This window comes from Petaurus breviceps, unplaced genomic scaffold (assembly GCF_028583685.1).
Source record: "Petaurus breviceps papuanus isolate PSGF00001 unplaced genomic scaffold, PetGlider_PUasm1.0 91133, whole genome shotgun sequence".
NCBI lineage: Eukaryota > Metazoa > Chordata > Mammalia > Diprotodontia > Petauridae > Petaurus > Petaurus breviceps.
Window position 1 is genome coordinate 13,499,084 of NW_027187419.1, and position 19,361 is coordinate 13,518,444.

The window sequence follows — 19,361 nt, forward strand, 5'->3', positions numbered from 1 at the left end:
ACTTTGTAAACCTTAAAGTTCTGTTCTAACTATTATTGGTTCCTCTCACCACTGTTGTCAGTGGCCAACAGAATGATCATAAAGTGGTCCTGGGGCAAACATTAGATTTTACAGACAAAATGTATTAGATATGGAAGGAAAAATTTATAACCATCTTATAGTAAATTAGACCGTTGTCATGTTTGGATTTTTATTTCATTATTTTGATATATGAAAAATTCTCATATTCTCACAAGGTTATTATTCATTTCATCATAGGTAACAACACACATAGATAAGGAGAGAGTCAGATATTTTCATGATGATGATGACTTAAGCTTAAAGGATTTGGTTAAAAATGAAAAGATGGGAACAGCAGAAGATCAAAATAGAACTTTCATGAAGATGGCATCTAAGGTAAGCATGCTCTTGGCTTTTTTGGTTCCTGCCCAATTTGTGGATTATTCATCAATTAGTCTGGAGATTCTTCTATTGGTTAACTATTTTACTATTTTCTGACTCTGTCAAAACAGCTATATCTATATAACAGTAAACACATTTTGGGGATTGGTTTTCCTGGGACTTGGAAGTATATGAATGTTAATTTCTGCAGAGGAACTGATTCTGCCCTTCCATATAGTTCATCAAAAATGTAGTTTATAGCATTGGTTTGCTTTATGTCTATCAGTGGACCACAAATAGTAAAGCTGCTGTTCTGTCTGATCTGTACCTTTTAGCTTTTGGCAGGTAAACAGGAGGTGGAAGAAAACATTGTGGATTGGGTCATGCATTAGGAAGCTTAGGATAGTGAGAATTCTAGTTATTGGAAAAGACAAAAGAAATTTACCAGATTATTATGAAGAATGAACAGTGTAAACTTTTTTTTGTCTTTTTAAGATATTCTCTCTTTGAAGTCTTTAACTAATGCAGACCTCTTAATGATGTGTGCATATTAAAGCTGAAAGACCTGAATTCAGTGTTTGAGAAAAATGGCAGTTGTAAAAGGATAAAATGGAGTACATTTATTTTTGTTCCTGTATGAATTTAAGTTTAAAAACTGTTACTTCTCTCAGTTTTATGACTTGTTCATGGATTTGACATCTTATAATAATTTAAAATTTTGTTTATTTGGGGGACAAAAACCGAAAGTAATATCCAGTAAAACAAATCTCCTTTGAAGACAAAATAGAAAAAGATGTAGAGAATATAGAAATTTTTTTTTTTTTAAAGCAATTGGGGTTAAAGTAACTTGCTCAAGGTTACACGGCCAGTTATTTCTGGGTGTGGTGCTGAGTGTCTGAGCCCGGGATTCGATCTCCATGTCGTCCCAACACTGGAACTGGTGCTCTTACTCGCTGAGCCACCTGGCCGCCCCTAAGCAATTGGAGTTAAGTAACTTGCTCAAGGTTACACGGCCAGGTGTTTCTGGGTGGGTGCTAAGTGTCTGAGCCCGGGATTCGATCTCCAGGTGTTCTCAACACTGGAGCCGGTGCTCTTACTTGCTGTGCTACCTGGCCGCCCCTTAGAAATATTTTTGATAAGAAGTAGAAGAAAATGTTAAGTCAGTTAATAAATATTTAAGTGCCTTCTTTCTGTCAGGTGCTGTGCTAAGCTTTGAAGGTGCAAATACAAAAGAAACAAAAATAATTCCTGCCCTCAAAAGGCTTACAATCTGATGGAAGAATGTTAAAAAAAAAGCAGAATTTATTTACAGGGACAAGAGAGAGGAGGTACTGATATGGTGATATAGTAGAAAAGTCAGAGAAGGCCCATAGTAGCACACAAGAGATCAGAACATGTCGGAACTGAGCTCCCTCCTTAAATGGAGGTTTTGGAGTTCTTGGCTTCTCATTAAGAGGGAAAGAAGATGGTGATGAGGTAGAGTACCAAGCCTGATGGGAACTTGCAGGATGATGAAGTTTTTTCAACTTCCTGGGACCTGGTGAAGAAATTGGAGAACTATCAGAGTATTGCAGCCAAGTGAGAGATGTTATTTAAATTCCATAGACAGTTAGGTAATGCATTGAATGGGAAGCTGGAGTTAAGAAGACCTGTATTCAAATCCAGCCTCAGACACTTACTAGCTGTGTAGTCTTGGGCAAATTATTTAATCTGTTTGCCTCCTTTTCTTCAACTCTAAAATGAGGATAATAATGCAACTACCTCCTAGGATTATTATGAGGATCAAATGAAATATTGGTAAAGTGCTTAGTAAGGTGCTTAACATGTGTTATGTGCTTAATAAATACTTGCTGTCCATCCCATTAAAAAAAAAATCACCTTAGATGGACCTGAATTCAAGTGGCTTCTTAATAGGCCTGTTAGAGTTCATCAGGCACTAATAAAATTTTTTTTTTAGGAATTAACTCATCTATTGCTTTATCTGTTATTTACAGTCAATAACTACTTCTGTTTATGTTACTGTGCCTTAGAACATTTTCATAAGTTGTTATTTTATTTTCTCTTTGAATATTAATTGTCTATTTTGCTGTGTAGCAGTTAGCTTTGACTACAGTTGCATTCATATTTGCCTAGTTTAGTGAAACCTTATGCTATATAAAGAAGGTCTTCTGTTCAGTTTCAGTAAAATCAGAACACTGATAAAAATTAGAGTACCATAAGGAAAATGGAAAACTTTGATGTTTTTGCTAAACAAAATTGTCTTGTAGGTTTGGGTGTGTGGGTTATAGAATTTCTAGTTCATTCTTTTCTGTACCAAAAGCTGTTTATAACCATTACCAGTTTTACATATATCTTTATGTGTTTTAAGTTGATTATTTTTATAAAATTAGTTCATTTTAACTTGACATTCACAAGCACACTTCTGGGTCAAAAATTTTAAAGCACTCTTGTTCCTTGCACAATTCTTATGTGTAGTTTCTATTTTAATTTCATAAACCTATCTACAGAAGAGTATACTCTGTCCTTGGGCAAATATAAAGATAAATACGACATGATTTTGACCATCATGGCAGATTCAGCATGTATGCCAGTAACTTAAATAAAAATAGATCATAAGTGCTTATGTGAAATACTTTCCCAGCTGAACGACCGAGATAATAGAAATTAAGTAGAGCAAAATCAAAGCATCATAAACTTGATAAAATATTGTATTCCATTGTGCACTTAAGATGATTTGCATTCAACCAGGTTTTCTTTTTTATAGTTTTTTCCCAAGGAATTTTAAATGATTTTAATGTAGAAATGGAGGATAACTTGTTGAAACAACCTGTAAGATTGTGTTTTATTTAATTAAATAAATGCTTTTCAAAAAATAATCAACAAAATAAGTACAATGGGATGTTTTATTCTCTACGTCTTTCATTCAGTTTCATATTGGTAAAGATGGGTCAGGTACCCTGGAATGTCACTTGCAAAAGTCTGCCTGTTCCCTTATGGAAGTTATTTTGGATGCACATGAAGATGATTCTCAAAGATTTTATATAGATTGGAAAGTAGGTTTATAGATGTGTGGTTGCTGATATTCTTGTCTTCATCGCCTTTTTTTAGTCTGGGGCTTTTTTTCATACCTTTGATACTGTCTTCTTCAGATACTTTTAGTTACCTCTCAGGTATTTGAGAGAGTATTGGAATTAAAATGAAGGCTTTTTTATCTTTTTTCTTTTTTTTTCTTTTGCTCATGGAGCAACAAGGATTATGAAGAAATGTTTATAGTGTCTCAGGAGCAATCCCTCCTGTTGTCTTTTTCCCAATTGGACCTGGACTCAATTCACTTTTCATAGGATTTAACCAATATATCTGTGCTGATGGACTAACTCACATTGTCCATTCATATCTGTATTGTTAGTATAGACAATAGATTTTTTTTTTTTAATCCACTTGATTTTTCCTTTAGGTTGATCTTTTTTGAGTCGTCACAGATCTCACTATTGAGGCCATGTAGTATTCTTGGACTTGATGCAGTCAGCACAATATCACCTACAAACAAGCACTGAGGAGATCTTAGTTGAGGGTGTTGAAACTGATAATCTTTAAGGTCCTATTTATCTCTAAATCCAATGAATAGAAGGGAATCTTTCTTCCATTTGAACTTTGCTCAAGTTATCCTTCACATTCCTTCACAATCTACAAGCATACTTATCTCTTTGCCTCACTTTTAGATAATTGTTTAGCAAAGTTACTTTTATATTTGTATCCCTCATATAATATTTAATGAGCTCAGTGGATACATAAGAAAATCTTTTTTTGGAGCAAAGGATTTTGGGATTGTGTTTTGTTTTATTGACTCATACTCTTTTGGAATCAGCAGACAGTAGATGCAGTGTCTTATAGTCTATATTCCTTTCATCAAATGTAATCTCCTTATTCCTTACTTATATTTTCATTAAAGACCCCCTCAATGCTTGTGTTAATTATCTTCATAATGTTTTTATAGAGATGAGGAGATAGGCATATGGGTCAGTTTTTGATGTTATTAGTTCTTAATGTCCTATGATTAACTTTTGGGAGGTGATAATACTGTCTGTAATGTTTTACATTTGTCTTGTCTTTGCCCTTCTTTAAGATATTTAATATTGATTTTTTTTTTTTTTTTGCTTTTTGGAAGGGCAGTTGGGGTTAAGTGACTTGCCCCCAAGGTCACACGGGTAGTAAGTGTTAAGTGTCTGAGGTCAGATTTGAACTCAGGTCCTTCTGACTCCAGGGCCCGGTGCTGTATTCACTGTGCCACCTAGCTGCCCCCTTTAATACTGATTTCTTAGAAGAATTATGTTGCTTCCAGCATGGGTTTCTTTGGTGTGTACTTTGTTCATTCAGTCCTGCTCCTTTTTCCAGTTTCATCTTTTTAAGTGATATTTTCATTTTCTCATATTTTAGTGATATTTTCAATTTCTCACTATGTGCCTGGGAATTAGATTCTAAATATTATGGTCCTTTTGTCATTGGTCATATGAATAGATTGCTATTTAAACACTGTTAACAAGCTGTTATATTTTCATCTTCTAGTTTTAGCTATAAATGCTTTGGGAATTTGACTTGTCTGAGTTACATTTAGTTCAGTTCATTCCAGCAAGCATTTGTTAAGTACTTACTCTATGTTAAGTGCTGGAGTTAGAAAGAAAAAAATGGAAAAAAAAACCAGTCCAAGTCAGATTTTCTGCATGGTCAAATTTTATTTCATCAATGTGATACCCACAGCAGCTGCTATGAATATGCAGACATTTTCCCAGGTTTGAATCTCAATATGTAATAGACTCTCTTCCTTGAGAGAAAACCAAGACATTTATTCAAACACCAATAAGCCAAATCCATCATAGTCACAAAAAAGTTTATACACATTGCCAATGCAGGGAGCACCGACACCCCAACAGTTCTTTTAAAGACAAAATCCACACATCACCAGTGCAGGGAACACAAACATCCCCAAGTCTTTCCAGTGTTAGGCCTCAGCCAAAACAAGTTCCCCCAGGCAAAAATCCTCCCTCTCACTCACACTAGCTGCTCTGTTCTGCCTATCTGCTCCCTCTCCCTCCCAGCTCTGAGTTCCTGTTCTACCCTTCCTGCTTCACTCATTCAACAAGCTTCTCCCACCATGGGCTCCATGTGATCACATAGGCCTGTTAAGGAGCAGGGAAGATCTTAAAATTCCCTTATCATTATATCTCTTCTACTTTCCCTGCTGTTTTTCTGCACTGTTTTGCTTAATAAATAATCAGTAAGATCAAGTATTTCCTGGATGAAGTAATTTCTGTTCTCTTGGTTTCCTTATTAGGGGAACTGTTTTGTATTACTTAAATTTCTATGACAAATATTAAATCATTGTTAATATCTTTACTTTTATTCATTTTTCTTTTATTTTTAATGACACAAGCTTGTCTGAGCAGGTCAGATTGAAGCTTTTCTAACCACATAAAGAAATACCTTATTTTTATTCTTCTGATGTGATGTTGATTTTGATCTTTGCTCTAACTCATCTATGCTCTCAGTATACCAAGTTGACTGACTTTGAAGACTCTCTTCCAGTAATTAGCTGGTCAGTGTCAAAATATATTTCACTGTTGAAGTGAGTGATCTAGAATTCTAGGTGAGGTAGCATTCTAGGCATGGGAGCCGCTCATAGGCATATAATTGTGATCAGAAGTTCAGATAGAAGTTGTTACAATCTCGGAGAGAATTCTTGTTTTGACCAAATCATTTTATCTGGGTAATAATATACATTTTTCATCCACTTGGTTTTTCTTGTATAATTAGGCTAAACAAATTCAAGGATTTATGGACTTCATTTAGGATGATCTGCAGTTTTTTGAAGCTTTATGTGTTCTACATAGTGCTCTTTGGAGGATCTTTTTTAGGGAAAATTTCTTTTTTTTTCCCAAAATTTTATTTTAGACTTAAATGCCAGAACACAAATAGAGAATAAAAAAAAAGAAACAAAAACATATCATAAACTTAAATATTGGAACTTAAATACAAAGTTAGAAAGAAATACAGGCATGTCATGTGCATAGCAGAACATGAGAGGATTCAAAATATGTAACAATAAATTTTCATTTCAAGAAAGCCTATATGTTAAATAATACTCCTGTTGAGAATTGTCCATCTTTGCTTCCTTTTGAGTTTTCTTTTGTTCTCTGCTGTGTACTTTTTTACTTTGTTCTTTTTTTTTTTTTTAAGCAATTGGGGTTAAGTAACTTGCTCAAGGTTACAGGGCCAGTTATTTCTGGGTGTGGTGCCTAGTATCTGAGCCCGGATTTGATCCAGGTCATCCTGACACTGGAGCTGGTGCTCTTACTGGCTGTGCTACCTGGCCGCCCCTACTTTGTTCTTTTTTCCCCTTTCCCCAACCCCCTCAGATAGCCACAATAAGGTTTAAATATTTCTTCATAACTATAGATATATACATACACATTTATGTATATACATATTTATATAGACATATACATTCCCTAACCTATTCTACTCCTGATCCTTGTTTTTATGCATACGCATATCAATTATTTCCTATCCCTCCTGCCTCCTCTACTTTATTTTTACCAACTACCTTCCCCTCCTATGACTTGCCTACTCCCCTCCAAGGATTCTTCCCCTATCCTCCTGTTCCTGTAAATCTAAAGTCTTCTATACCCCTATTTACCTGTTCGCTCAATCCTCCCCTCTAAAGATCCCTCCCTTGTCCCATTTTATTTCTTCTGAATTTAGAAGACATCTATACTTTTCTAAATATATATGTATTGTTTCCTGTTTACACTTAATCCTGATCCCATCTAATTCCTATGTATCAGTTCTTCTTCTTGTACCTCATTTGTATAAAATAATTACCCTTTTTAACTGTTCTTAAATGGTTTTACTTTTTAAATTCATATCATGCCCAGGTTCTCCCCAATCTTTCTTATGAACTGCCCAATTATTAATAATAATCTTAGATATAAATTTTACATTTTACATACATAAAAAATTAAGTCTGTCCTTATGGATACCTTATAATCAGTCTTTGTTTTATACCTTATGTTTATATTGGTTCTTGTATGTAGAATTGTCTAATAAGTTCAGGTTTTTTTTTTTTAAACAAAATCTTAAAACTCTGAAAGTTTATCAAATGTCCATTTTTTTTTTTGTTCAAGATAATAGTTAACTTTGCAAGGTATGATATTTTTGGCTGGAGCCCCAGTTCTTTTGCTCTTAGATATGTTGTGTTCCAAGGCCTGCAGTCCTTTAATGTTTCTGCTGCTAGGTCTTGTGTAATTCTAATTGTGGCACCATCATGTTTAAATTGTTTTAATCTTGATGCTTTTAATAATTTTTCCTTGAGCTGGGGATTTTGGAATTTGACTATGATATTCCTATGAGTTTTCCTCATAGGATCTCTTTTAAGTGGTGGTTGGTGGGTTTTTTCTATTTCTACTTCCCCCCTTTGTTCTAATGCTTCAGTACAATTTTCTTTAAAATTTCTTGTAATATAGTATCAAGATTCTTTTTTTGGGGCGTCTAGGTGGCATAGTGAATAGAACACTGGCACTAGAGTCAGGAGGACCTGAGTTCAAATCCGGCCTCAGACACTTGACATACTTACTAGCCATGTGACTTTGGGCAAGTCACTTAACCCCAATTGCCCTCCAAAAAGCAAACAAACAAAAGATTCTTTTTTTGAACATAACTTTCAGTTAGTCTGATTATTTTTATATTATCTCTTCTTGATCTATTCTCCAAATCTGTTGTTTTAGTTTTCCTTTTTTTTTGGGGGGGGAGGCAAGGCAATTGGGATTAAGTGACTTGCCCAAGGTCAGATGGCTAGTAAGTGTTAAGTGTCTGAGGCGGGATTTGAACTCAGGTCTTCCTGACTCCAGGGCCAGTGCTCTATTCACTGTGCCACCTAGCCACCCTTGTTGTTTTTCTTATAAGATATTTCACTTTCTTTTCTATTTTTTCATTATTTATATTTTGTTTAATCATTTCCTGATTTCTTATAATTTAACTGGCCTCATTTTGCCCAATTCTGATTTCCAAGGTGTCATTTTCTTCCTTAAGATTCTGGATTTCCTTTTATAATTTGTTGACTTTCATACCCTTCCTGTTTTTTTTAGATTATTCTTATTTTCTTTTTTAGTTTTTCCTCCATCTCTGTTATTTGATTTTTGAAGTCTTTTTAAAGATCTTTTCTAAATTCTTTTTGGACAGGTGACCATTTAACGTTACTCTTTGGGAGTTTCTTTACTTCAATTTCCTCATCTCTATTCCCATAATAGGTTTCTATAGTTGGAGTCTTTTCCTTTGCCTGTGCATTTTTGTTTTTGTGGTGATAGCTTAATTATTTGTAGTCACCTCTAACCCTGGGGTATGGGGAATGGTGCCTCTTGCCCCAGATCTTCAGCTCTTCCCTTTAACCTGAAACCAAAACTAAACCTCCAACCTCCTGTAAGTGACCACAGCCAGGGGCTTTCCGCCCGACTGCTTCTACACTCATCCAGTGGGTGTGTACTGGTTCCTTCTCGTCCCTGCAGCTCTTTGCAGCATAGCTGGGTCTGGTGTTCCTGGTCAGCAGGGGATACCTTGATCTTCTTGAGCTTAAATGCCCAAATCCCCTCACTATACTGGGGTAAAGGTTCTGGTGGCTGGGGATGAGGCAGCATCTCAAACCAACTAACCCCAGGGCTTGCCCTTGTTGTTTAAGAGGTTAGCCACTTGCTGTTAAAATGGAACCTAGCCTGGAGGTGTTTACTCTTCACGGGTGCCAAACCTTGTCCTGGGACTTTTCTTCTGAACTTCTCAAATTGTCCTGGGAAGACCCCAGTCATGCCCCTGTTCTTATTTATCTCCACCCACACTTTGTTTGCCCTAAGGTGCTATTTTAACTCTTTTATGGGGAAGATTTTGAGAGTTTGGAATTTCTGACCTATTCCAACATCTTCTCAGAATCCTCTCCCCTGGGAAAGTTTCTTTCATTCTTTTTTGTTAAGTGACTTGCCCCAAGGTCACACAGCTAGTAAATGTTAAGAGTCTGAGGCCAAATTTGAACTCAGGTCCTCCTGACTCCAGGGCTGGTGCTGCTCTGTTCACTGAGCCACCTAGCCGCGCCCCCCCCCCCCCCCCCCCCCCCCCCCCCCCCCCCCGAAAATTTCTAGAAAATTTTTCTTCTACTTAGATTCAGTCCTGGACAGTGACAAACAATTTTGATGAGCCTTTATCTACTTAGTTTATACCCCAATTGATATTAATAATTAGCAGTTCATTGGACAAAGATATAGGTTGCATCTTTAAAAGAAACTTATATGATTTTTATTTATGAATGGAAGATAAAGCTTTCTCTTTTTAAAAAAATGCATTTTTATTTTTTAGCATTCACTTTTATAAGATTGTGAGGTTTTGTCTCCTTCTTTACCTTCCCACCTCCCCAAGATGGCATGCTGTCTGATATAGGCATGTATGATCATATTAAACATATTTCCACATTAGTCATGTTATAAAGAAGAATTACAACTAGAGGGAAAAACCATGAGAAAGAAAACACCAAAAAACTTACAATAGTATGCTTTGATCTGCATTCAGACTCCATAGTCATTTCTCTGGATGTGGATAGCATTTTCCATCATGAGTCTTTTGGAATTTTCTTAGATCATTGCATTGCTCAGAAAAGTTAAGTCCAACAGAGTTAGTTAGGGAGAAGAATCTCTTAATGTAGAATTTTGGTATACTGAATCAAGTACTTTTTTATACTCAGCAGACAAGTGGGATCTTCTATTTTCTATACTTTTTTTTCTGTTGTATTACTATAATGATGTGATCTCTTGTAGAATATAATTTATGAAAGTAATCTTACTTCATTTTTCATACCTTGACTAAGGTTTCCCTCAGTGCATATGTATACCATTTTCATTAAAATTTTGTCAGTAAGAAAAAGCAAGCATGAAGGTCAGATGTTATCAATTTTCTTTTGGTTGATTTTTTTTGTGATAATACATTCCTAGATTTTTACTTGGCTTTTGGTTTTCTCCCTTTTAGATGCCTTGGGAATCAACTTCCCAAAACCCTTAACATTGTATCATCTCTAGCATGTACCTCTTCTCTCTATATATGGCCTCTTCCAATTCCTTGTACTATCTTTGTTTTCTTTAGTCTTTTTCACTTCTTTGTGCAGCTAATCTAAGATTGTATTGTTAGAATCCACTGTGGAAGAATAGCTGTTTCTGATGGTCAAGAGTTAATTAAAGACCAGGGGGCAGAGCCAAGACGGCAGAGTAAAAGCAGGAAATTACTTGAGCTTGTCTCCAGTTACCTCAAATACCTATAAAAAATGACTCCAAACAAATTTTAGAGCTACAGAACCCACAAAATGACGGAATGAAATACCTCACCAGCTGAGGACAACCTGGCAAACTGACAAGAAGGGTCTGTTGCCCTGGGCTGGGAACGGAGCACAGTCCAGCCCTCTGGCACAGATCAGCAGCACAGACCAACTGGAGCAGACCTTGGGATTGAATCACTGGCAGCTGTGGCAGTTTCCAGAATTTTCAACCCATAAATGCCAAAAAGAAAGTAAAAGGTCACTGGGGAAACTCTTTTGGAACTGGGTGAGAAAAGATCATGGTCTGGCCCTTGCCCCTGGAACTGCCGAAGTGCTGGTGGCTGCAGCTGCTTCCAGATCTCCAGGCCCACCGATGGTGGGGGGAACCAAGTGACTGACCAGAGGGCAATTGCAGGAATCTCTCTGCTGGTACTGAGGCAGGATTCTCTTTCTTTCCCCTGCTTGGATCTGCATCGCAGTCTTGGGTGGTGGTCCTGGGTTGAGGAGTGCTGGCATGGCAGAACTTGTTGAGGCTGTGGAGAGGCAGTCTTCCTCAGAGTTCTGAGACAGGTGCCTAGAATAAGCTCTGACAACAGCTGCGCAAAAACCCCAGAAATCTTTTTTTGGTGACAAAGAATATCAAAACAGAACCAAAAGAAGAGAACAGAATCAAAACTCCTGTATCAAAAGCCTCGAAGAAAAATATGAATTGGTTGCAGGCCATGGAGGAGTTCAAGAAGGATTTTGAAACTCAGGAGAAGAGGAGGAAAAATTGGGAAGAGAAATGAGTGTTGCAAGAAAATCATGAAAAACAAATCAACAGCTTGCTAAAGGAGACCCCCCCCCCAAATACTAAAGAAAATGACATCTTTAAAAATAGACTAACTCAAATGACAAAAGAGGTCCAAAAAGCCAATGAGGGGAAGAATGCCTTAAAAAGCAGAATTAACCAGATGGAAAAGGAACTTAAAACTCACCGAAGAAAATAATTCCTTCAAAATTAGATTGGAGTAAACAGAAGCTAATGATTTTATGAGAAATCAAGATATTCTAAAACAGATCTGAAAGAATGGAAAAATAGAAGGCAATGTGAAATATCTCATTGGAAAAACCACTGACCTGGAAAATAGATCCAGGATAGATAATTTAAAAATTATGGGATTGCCTGAAAGTCATGATCAAGAAAAGAGCCTAGACATCATCTTTCAAGAAATTATCAAGGAAAACTGTCCTAATATTCTAGAACCAGATGGTAAAATAAAAATCGAAAGAATTCACTAGTCACCTCTTGAAAAATATCCCCAAAAGAAAACTCCTAGGAATATTATAACCAAATTATAGAGTTCTCAGGTCAAGGAGAAAAAATTACAAGCAGTCAGGAAGAAACAATTTGAGTGTTGTGGAAACACAGTCAGGATAACACAAGATCTAAGCTTCTACATTAAGGGATTGAAGTGCTTGGAATAAGATATTCCAGAGGTCAAAGGGGACATGATTAAAAGCAAGAATCACCTACCCAGCAAAACTGAGTATAATACTTCAGGGAAAAATATGGATTTTTAATGAAATAGAGGACTTTCAAGCATTCTTGATGAAAAGACCAGAACTGAGCAGAAAATTTGACTTTCAAATACAAGAATCAAGAGAAGCATGAAAAGGTAAACAGAAAAGAGAAATCATAAGGAGCTTATTAAAGTTGAACTGTTTACATTCCTACATGGAAAGACAATATTTGTAACTCATGAGCCTTTTCTCAGTATTAGGCTAATTAAGTGGTGAGTGAGGAATATATTGGGAGAAGGAGGAAGGGAGAGATAGAATAGGGTAAATTATCTCATATAGGAGAAGCAAGAGAAAGCAGTTACAATGGAGGGGAAGAACAAGGAGGTGAAAGGGAATGAGTCAACCATACTCTCGTTGAATTTGACTTAAGGAGGGAATAGCATACACACTCAATTGGGTATCTTACCCTACAGGAAGGACAGGGGGATGATAGAAAGGAGGGCAGACCCGGGGGAAGAGTAGTCAGAAGCAGACACTTTTGAAAAGGGATAGGGTCAAAGGAGAAGATAGAATAAATGAGAGGCAGGATAGGATGGAGGGAAATATAGTTAGTCTTTCATAATATGAATACTATGGAAATATTTTGCATAGCTACACATGTATAACCTATATTGAATTTCTTGTCTTCTCAGTGGGGGAAGGGGTGAGGAGGGAAGAAGGGAAAGAATCTGGAACTCAAAGTTTTAAAAACAAATGTTAAAAAAATAATTTTTACATACAACGGGGAAATAAGATAGGCTGTGGGGTATAGAAATCTATTCTGCCCTACAAGAAAGTAAGGGGGGAAGAGGGAAAGAGGGGGAAGGATAGAAGAGAGGATAGATTTGGGGAAGGGTTAATCAGTATGCCTGCCATTTTTGGGTGGGAGTAAGGGAGACATGGGGAGAAAATTTGGAACTCAAAATCTTATGGAAATGAATGTTGAAAACTAAAAATAAATAAAGGTGTATCTTATTTTTCAAGGGCAGTTGTATTAATAGTTATTTTCCAGTTACTGGGTGAGCAGTACTATGCAATGAGAATGTGTAATTTGAAGATTTGAGTCATTGGTGGGTCATAGATTCTTTTACTGTGTATTGAATTGAATGCTGATAAGCAAATCCACTTACATTCTTTGTAGAATTGTGCTTTTCTGATCTTTATGTCAAATCATCAGTATTATTAGACCAAGTTGATGTGGATTCTTTAAAAAAACAACATCCTTTGTATGAAAGCAAATCAGTCTTATATAAACCTGCCTATTGATTTCAGATAACCTAGTCCCATTTCTAGAATTGCCTGTGAAAATTGTAAGTTTAAAATCAACAAAAGTGATTGAAATCATCCAGTAGCTAAAGAAACTCAATTACCATGTTTTTATTGAAGTGAGATTTTAGTATGGAGTTCTATTTTTTTCTTAATTTTCTTTGGCATGCTACATCAGTAGTTAAAATTTTAATATACTAATCAGAGAATATTTACATACCTGCTGATCTTTTATGTATGACAGAAATGTATGATTTAGCATGAGATGAGTTTTTAGGACCAAGTGTGTCATGTAAGAGTTCCTGTTTCATAGGGTTAGATTGAAGTTTCATCTCAGTTTAAACTTGGCTATGATGTGACATAGGAATGATAGCAAGGATAGTATAAGGCCTTTTTTAGATCTTCACTTGGTGAAACTATGGGTATTGAGCAGTTAAATTCAGTAGATGTTTATTATGCATCTGCTGTGTGGCAGACATTGTGCTAAACGCTGGATATACAAATTTAAAAAAAAGACAGTCCTTGTCCTCAAGGAGCTTACATTTTATGAAGAAAGATGAAATATAAAAGGAAGCTAGAAAGCTGGGGGGATGGGAATGGAATTAAACAAGTATTTATAAAGCTCCTACTTTATGTGAGGATAAGTGCTAGGTACTGTGGTTATAAAGACAGAAATGAAGTAGCGTCTGGTCACAGTAAGCTTACAGAGATTGACCAGAAATTGAAGTAAGGTTAATCTGACATCACTTATTCATGATGAAGCCATATTATCTTTTTGTATCATCACTTCCTGTGCTAGATACTAATCATTCCTTTACCAAGACATTGTAGACCTTTGCTAGCAATCAAAGTGAAGCTCAGTTATTTTAGACTTTGTGCGCTCCATTCTTTTCTCTTTGGTCATTTCCTAAAACCTTCACATCATTTTCAGCAACCAACTACTTGCTCCCTGTTATTAAGAATCACATCTTAGGGGCGACTAGGTGGCACAGTGAATAGAGCACCGACCCTGGATTCAGGAGGACCTGAGTTCAAATCCGGCCTCAGACACTTAACACAAAAACTAGCCATATGACCTTGGGCAAGTCACTTAACCCCAATTGCCCTCCCCCCACCCCCAAAAAAAGCAAAAAAAAAAAGAATCACATTGTATTCAATCTGATCGGTGAGTTGTAGTACCTCAGAGTTGTTCTGATTTGCATTTCTCTAATCAATAGTAATTTAGAGCATTTTTTCATATGCTTATAAATATCTTTAATTTCTTTCTCTGAAAACTTCCTGTTCATATCTTTTGACCATTTATCAGTTGGGGAATGACTTGTGTTCTTATAAATTTGACTCAGTTCTCTGTATATCCTAGAAATGAGGCCTTTATCAGAGACACTGGTTGTAAAAATCCTTTCCCAATTTTCCACTTTCCTCTTAATCCTGGTTGCATTGGCTTTATTTGTACAAAAACTTTTCAGTTTAATGTAATCAAAGTTATTCATTTTGCCTTTTGTAATGTTCCCTCTCGTTTAGGCATAAATTCTTTCTTCCCTTTTCCATAAATCTGACATGTAAACTATTCCTTGCTCTCCCAGATTGCTTATGTATCTAGATCGTGCACCCATTTAGATATTATTTTGGTATACAGTGTAAGATATTGGTCTATGCCCATTTTCTGCCATACTGTTTTCCAGTTTTCCCAGCAGTTTTTTTCAAATAGTGAGTTCTTATCCCAGAAGCTGGAGTCTTTGGGTTTATCAAATAGTAGATTACTATAGGAATTGACTACTGTATCTTGTGTACCTAGCCTATATTCACTGATCTACCACTCTATTTCTTAGCCAGTACCAAAAGTTTTGATGACTGCTGCTTTATAATACAGTTGGCCAGGCCACCTTCCCTAGCATTTTTTTTTTTCATTAATTCCCTTTATATTCTAGACCTTTTGTGCTTCCAGATGAATTTTGTTACTATTTTTTCTAGCTGTATAAAATAATTTTTTGGTAGATTGATTGGTATGGCACTAAATAGGTAAATTAATTTAGGCAAAATTGTCATTTTTATTATATTAGCTTGATCTAGCCACGAGCAACTGATGTTTTTCCAGTTATTTAGAAAATTTGGAACTCAAGGGATTGTGGAACTGAATGTTGTAAACTAAAAGTAAATAAATTTAATGTGGAAAAAAAATAAAAGAAGGCCTCAAGAAGAAAAAAAATGGGTTAAATATTTTCTTTTTTTTTTCTTTTTGGAGGGCAGTTGGGGTTAAGTGACTTGCCCAAGGTCACATGACTAGTAAGTGTTAAGTGTCTGAGGCCGGATTTGAACTCAGGTCCTCCTGACTCCAGGGCTGATGCTCTGTTCACTGCACCACCTAGCCACCCCACCCCTAGGGTTAAATTTTTCTGCATTTTACATTTCATTGTCCTTGATTAAAGCTCCAGTTACTTCACCTTAGTTATGGCTCTGTTTTCCTTATATCAACTGTGTGAGGTAGACACTACAATTATTGTTATCCCTATTTTACAGATGAGGAAATAGATTCAGAATGGCTAAATTAATAGTTGCTTGATCCTGGGTACATAAATGTTTGAGTTGGGATACTAACCTGGCACTTCTGACTCTTTAATTTTCATTAGGAAGCAAAATTCTAGCCCAAATAAGTGATTATTAAATCAGATTTGGGTTTTGATCATACATGTATGTGTATACGTGCATATACATATACAGTTGCATGTGTTTTAAATATATATGTATGTAGAATATAGGATGTAACTACAAAAGCACATCCTTACAAAGATCTCAAGAGATATACTTGTAATAGGTAACATATTCACATGTAGCCTTCAATGTGCTAGGCACTGAGAATACAAATACAAAGAATGAAATTTCTACCCACAAGTAGTGTGTATCCTCATTGGGAAGGCACCAAGTATATCTATAAATTTATATAGTATAATATAGTTATATGCATACATATGTATAGTTATATACATATAAATACACAGTATATAGAATTGTGTATTAATAATAGTACATAAATGATAGTATATTATATTGTTAAAGTATATAATAGTAAGTTAATAATGATATATAAATATATGCAGATGTATATGTATATAGCTATATTTATGCTGTAAAAAAAAGGAACACATCTAGAATAAAATTTATTCTTATTGCTTCCTCTACCTTTTGAAAGATGAGTTATTAGTCAAGTCAAGATCTTAGTAGCTTCCCTGAGTGCAGCTCAGGTAATAATTTACTTGTTTGTTAGTAAGTAGGCAAATGTACTAAATTCAAATTTATTCTGTGAGAGCAACTAAATTTTTAGAGATCAAAACTCTGGAGCACTGTGATCATATTAGTATCTTTGTAATTAGATACTCGTAGAATGCTTCTGAGAGACAGAAAAAAGAACTATTGGAAATGATACTTGGATAATTAAGTCCTCATCACTACTTTTTCATTCTTTGAATCTATGACTTTTTGCCAGAATTCCCCCTCCCCAATCCCAGTTTCTTAAATTAACTGTGTCTTTTATGTCCATGTGATCTGTAGGAGTATTCCATTGAAAACGTCCACTTCTGTTTCTGTCTTCATTTGTCTTCACCCAGATGCCTTCTTCTATGCTTCTTTCTTATGGTTCCTACAGTTCCTTACATGAGAATATATCTTTTTATAAAAATCTACTCTACCTCCTTCTCTTTTTATTTATCTTGTTCATTTGAATAAGATACCTTTCCAGAACCATATTCTATGTATAGTTTTCATCTCACCAGATTTCTTTTCTACCTATGAGATCAAGGTTCTCCTTGCTTTAAGATGTCTATCTTATTTTTCATACTTTTATCATTATAGACTTAAGGGCTTTGACTCAACCTGCTGTATTGAGTTGCTTATAATTGGACCTTACCATTATTACCAGAATACTTATTTTTCATCCTGAGCAGGTTCATCCCAAGATAAAATTTTGAAGTAGGCAAAGTTTGTTGGTGGTGCCTCCTGTTACGCATACTTTTCATTTCAATATCATTCAAAGCTTTATAATGACCAAAGGGGGGAAAAAAACCTCTGTAAAGAGGTGGAATTTCTGCCTGACAGGGATGTTGTGGTGGTGGTGACTGGTTGGCATTTTGACCCTCTGCACCTCTAAGATTAAATCAGCTAGATGGTTATCTATTCCCATTTATAAGGTCATGGTTTTTGGTTTTGGTCCAAGGGAGTTCCTGTCAAAATTCTCTCTACTTGTATACATTGTACTGCTTGGGTAACCTGCAGCCTTAGGAAGATGCCTAGGGCCCACCTGATAAGTGAGGTGACTTAACCTTGTTCACATAACTAGGGTGTATCAGTTAGGACTTCAGTCCAGGTCCTTCTGCCTTTAAGGTGTGCTCTTTATGCACTGTGTCACATTGCCTTTTTGTTGATCCTTCATACTCTTTCAAATAAACAATTGCAATGTATCTTGCTTTGGTTGGTAACTAAATTTAATTTCTTTATATTGAATTCATTTCTAACTATAACATGCTATGTAAAGACTGTCATAAGCTAATGCTACTAATGACAAAGGTACTTGATTAAAAAGTATAGACTGAGGATAGCTTCTTATTCCCTGAATTATAATAAATGAAATCAATAATTTTTTTTTTAAATTTTAACATTTTAGCTTCATTTATTGTTATGGGAAGATTTCATGTGCCTGGAAGATCTTTACTACTGTAGAGCTTCCTGTTTTTATTGTTAGTCTTGTGTAGAAGAGGTTTAAATTGAAAAGATATAAAGCATTGTTAAAAGCATTGCATGTTAACGTTTTTACAAAAAACAGAAATGTAAAGTTTTTTTTATTAGTTTTTAGTGTCATTCAAAATCAATTTTTGTAATCAAGATTACTAATTGCACTTGTAAAGACAGTATCCTGAAATCATGAGAAATATGTAAGCTTTTTATTTGATTTTTTCCTAATTAAACCTATTTTACGATATGAATCCTTTTCTGTTAGATTTTACACTGTCCCAGAAAGTAATTGTTGCCACACAATATCTCCCAAATGTATTGTATTTCATATTAACTATATTTTAATGTTAGGTAAGAAAATATATGTGAGATGAGGTCATGGAGGCAAAGTCATAGTAGCTTGGCCTGCATAAGCCTGACCAAAAGATTTCATCAAATATTTAATTACTTAATATGTATAGAATGTCAGATGTTGGAAAACAATGCAAAAATAAACAAGACATTGCCTTTACCTCAAATTGTTTTATCAATAAGTACATATGTATTAAGAATTTGTAGTTATCCTTTCCACATCCCAGGGGTTAGGGTTGTGTTGCCCCCATGATCGGGGAAATCCACGTAAAATTTTTGGCCCTCCCTTCATACCAGAGAAGTCTAAATTTTTTCTTTTTCCTTGATGGGTTGTTTATAGTGCCTTATTGTATAATTTGGGTTAAGTATTTGACCATAGACTCTATGTCATATGCTGACTTTTGCGTTTCATTTGTGGCTTCTGCAAAGCTCCCCCAAAATTCCCATTTAATTTCTTATACCAACCTGTGATGTATTGAAACCAGGAGAGGGAAAGTTGTGATGTGGAAGGGGTAACTGTACTATGTGCCAGGCACTTGCTAGGTGTTGGAGTTACAAAGACAAAGCATTCCAAGCTATTTTTTTTTAGTTTGTTGATCATCAGCAGAAAAATCCAAAGTAGGGGAAAAAACCCCAAAGAACTTTTAAACTAGTAGAATGTAAGTCGATACCTGAATTTAGCCTCCGAACAGGAGTATATCAGGAGGTAGAAGGAGGTGTGTGTGTGTGTGTGTGTGTGTGTGTGTGTGTGTGTGTGTGTGTG

The 19,361-nt window shown here is 35.6% G+C and overlaps 1 protein-coding gene across 1 annotated transcript in view; it reads left to right on the forward strand.

Annotated features, from left to right (window-relative positions):
* The window catches only part of CWF19L2 (CWF19 like cell cycle control factor 2), a 158,895-nt gene that overhangs the window by 89,074 nt on the left and 50,460 nt on the right, over window positions 1-19,361 (forward strand). The window contains exon 12 of the mRNA XM_069080361.1: window positions 259-396. Coding sequence (XP_068936462.1) covers window positions 259-396 — 138 coding nt within the window. The remainder of the gene's footprint in view (window positions 1-258; window positions 397-19,361) is intronic.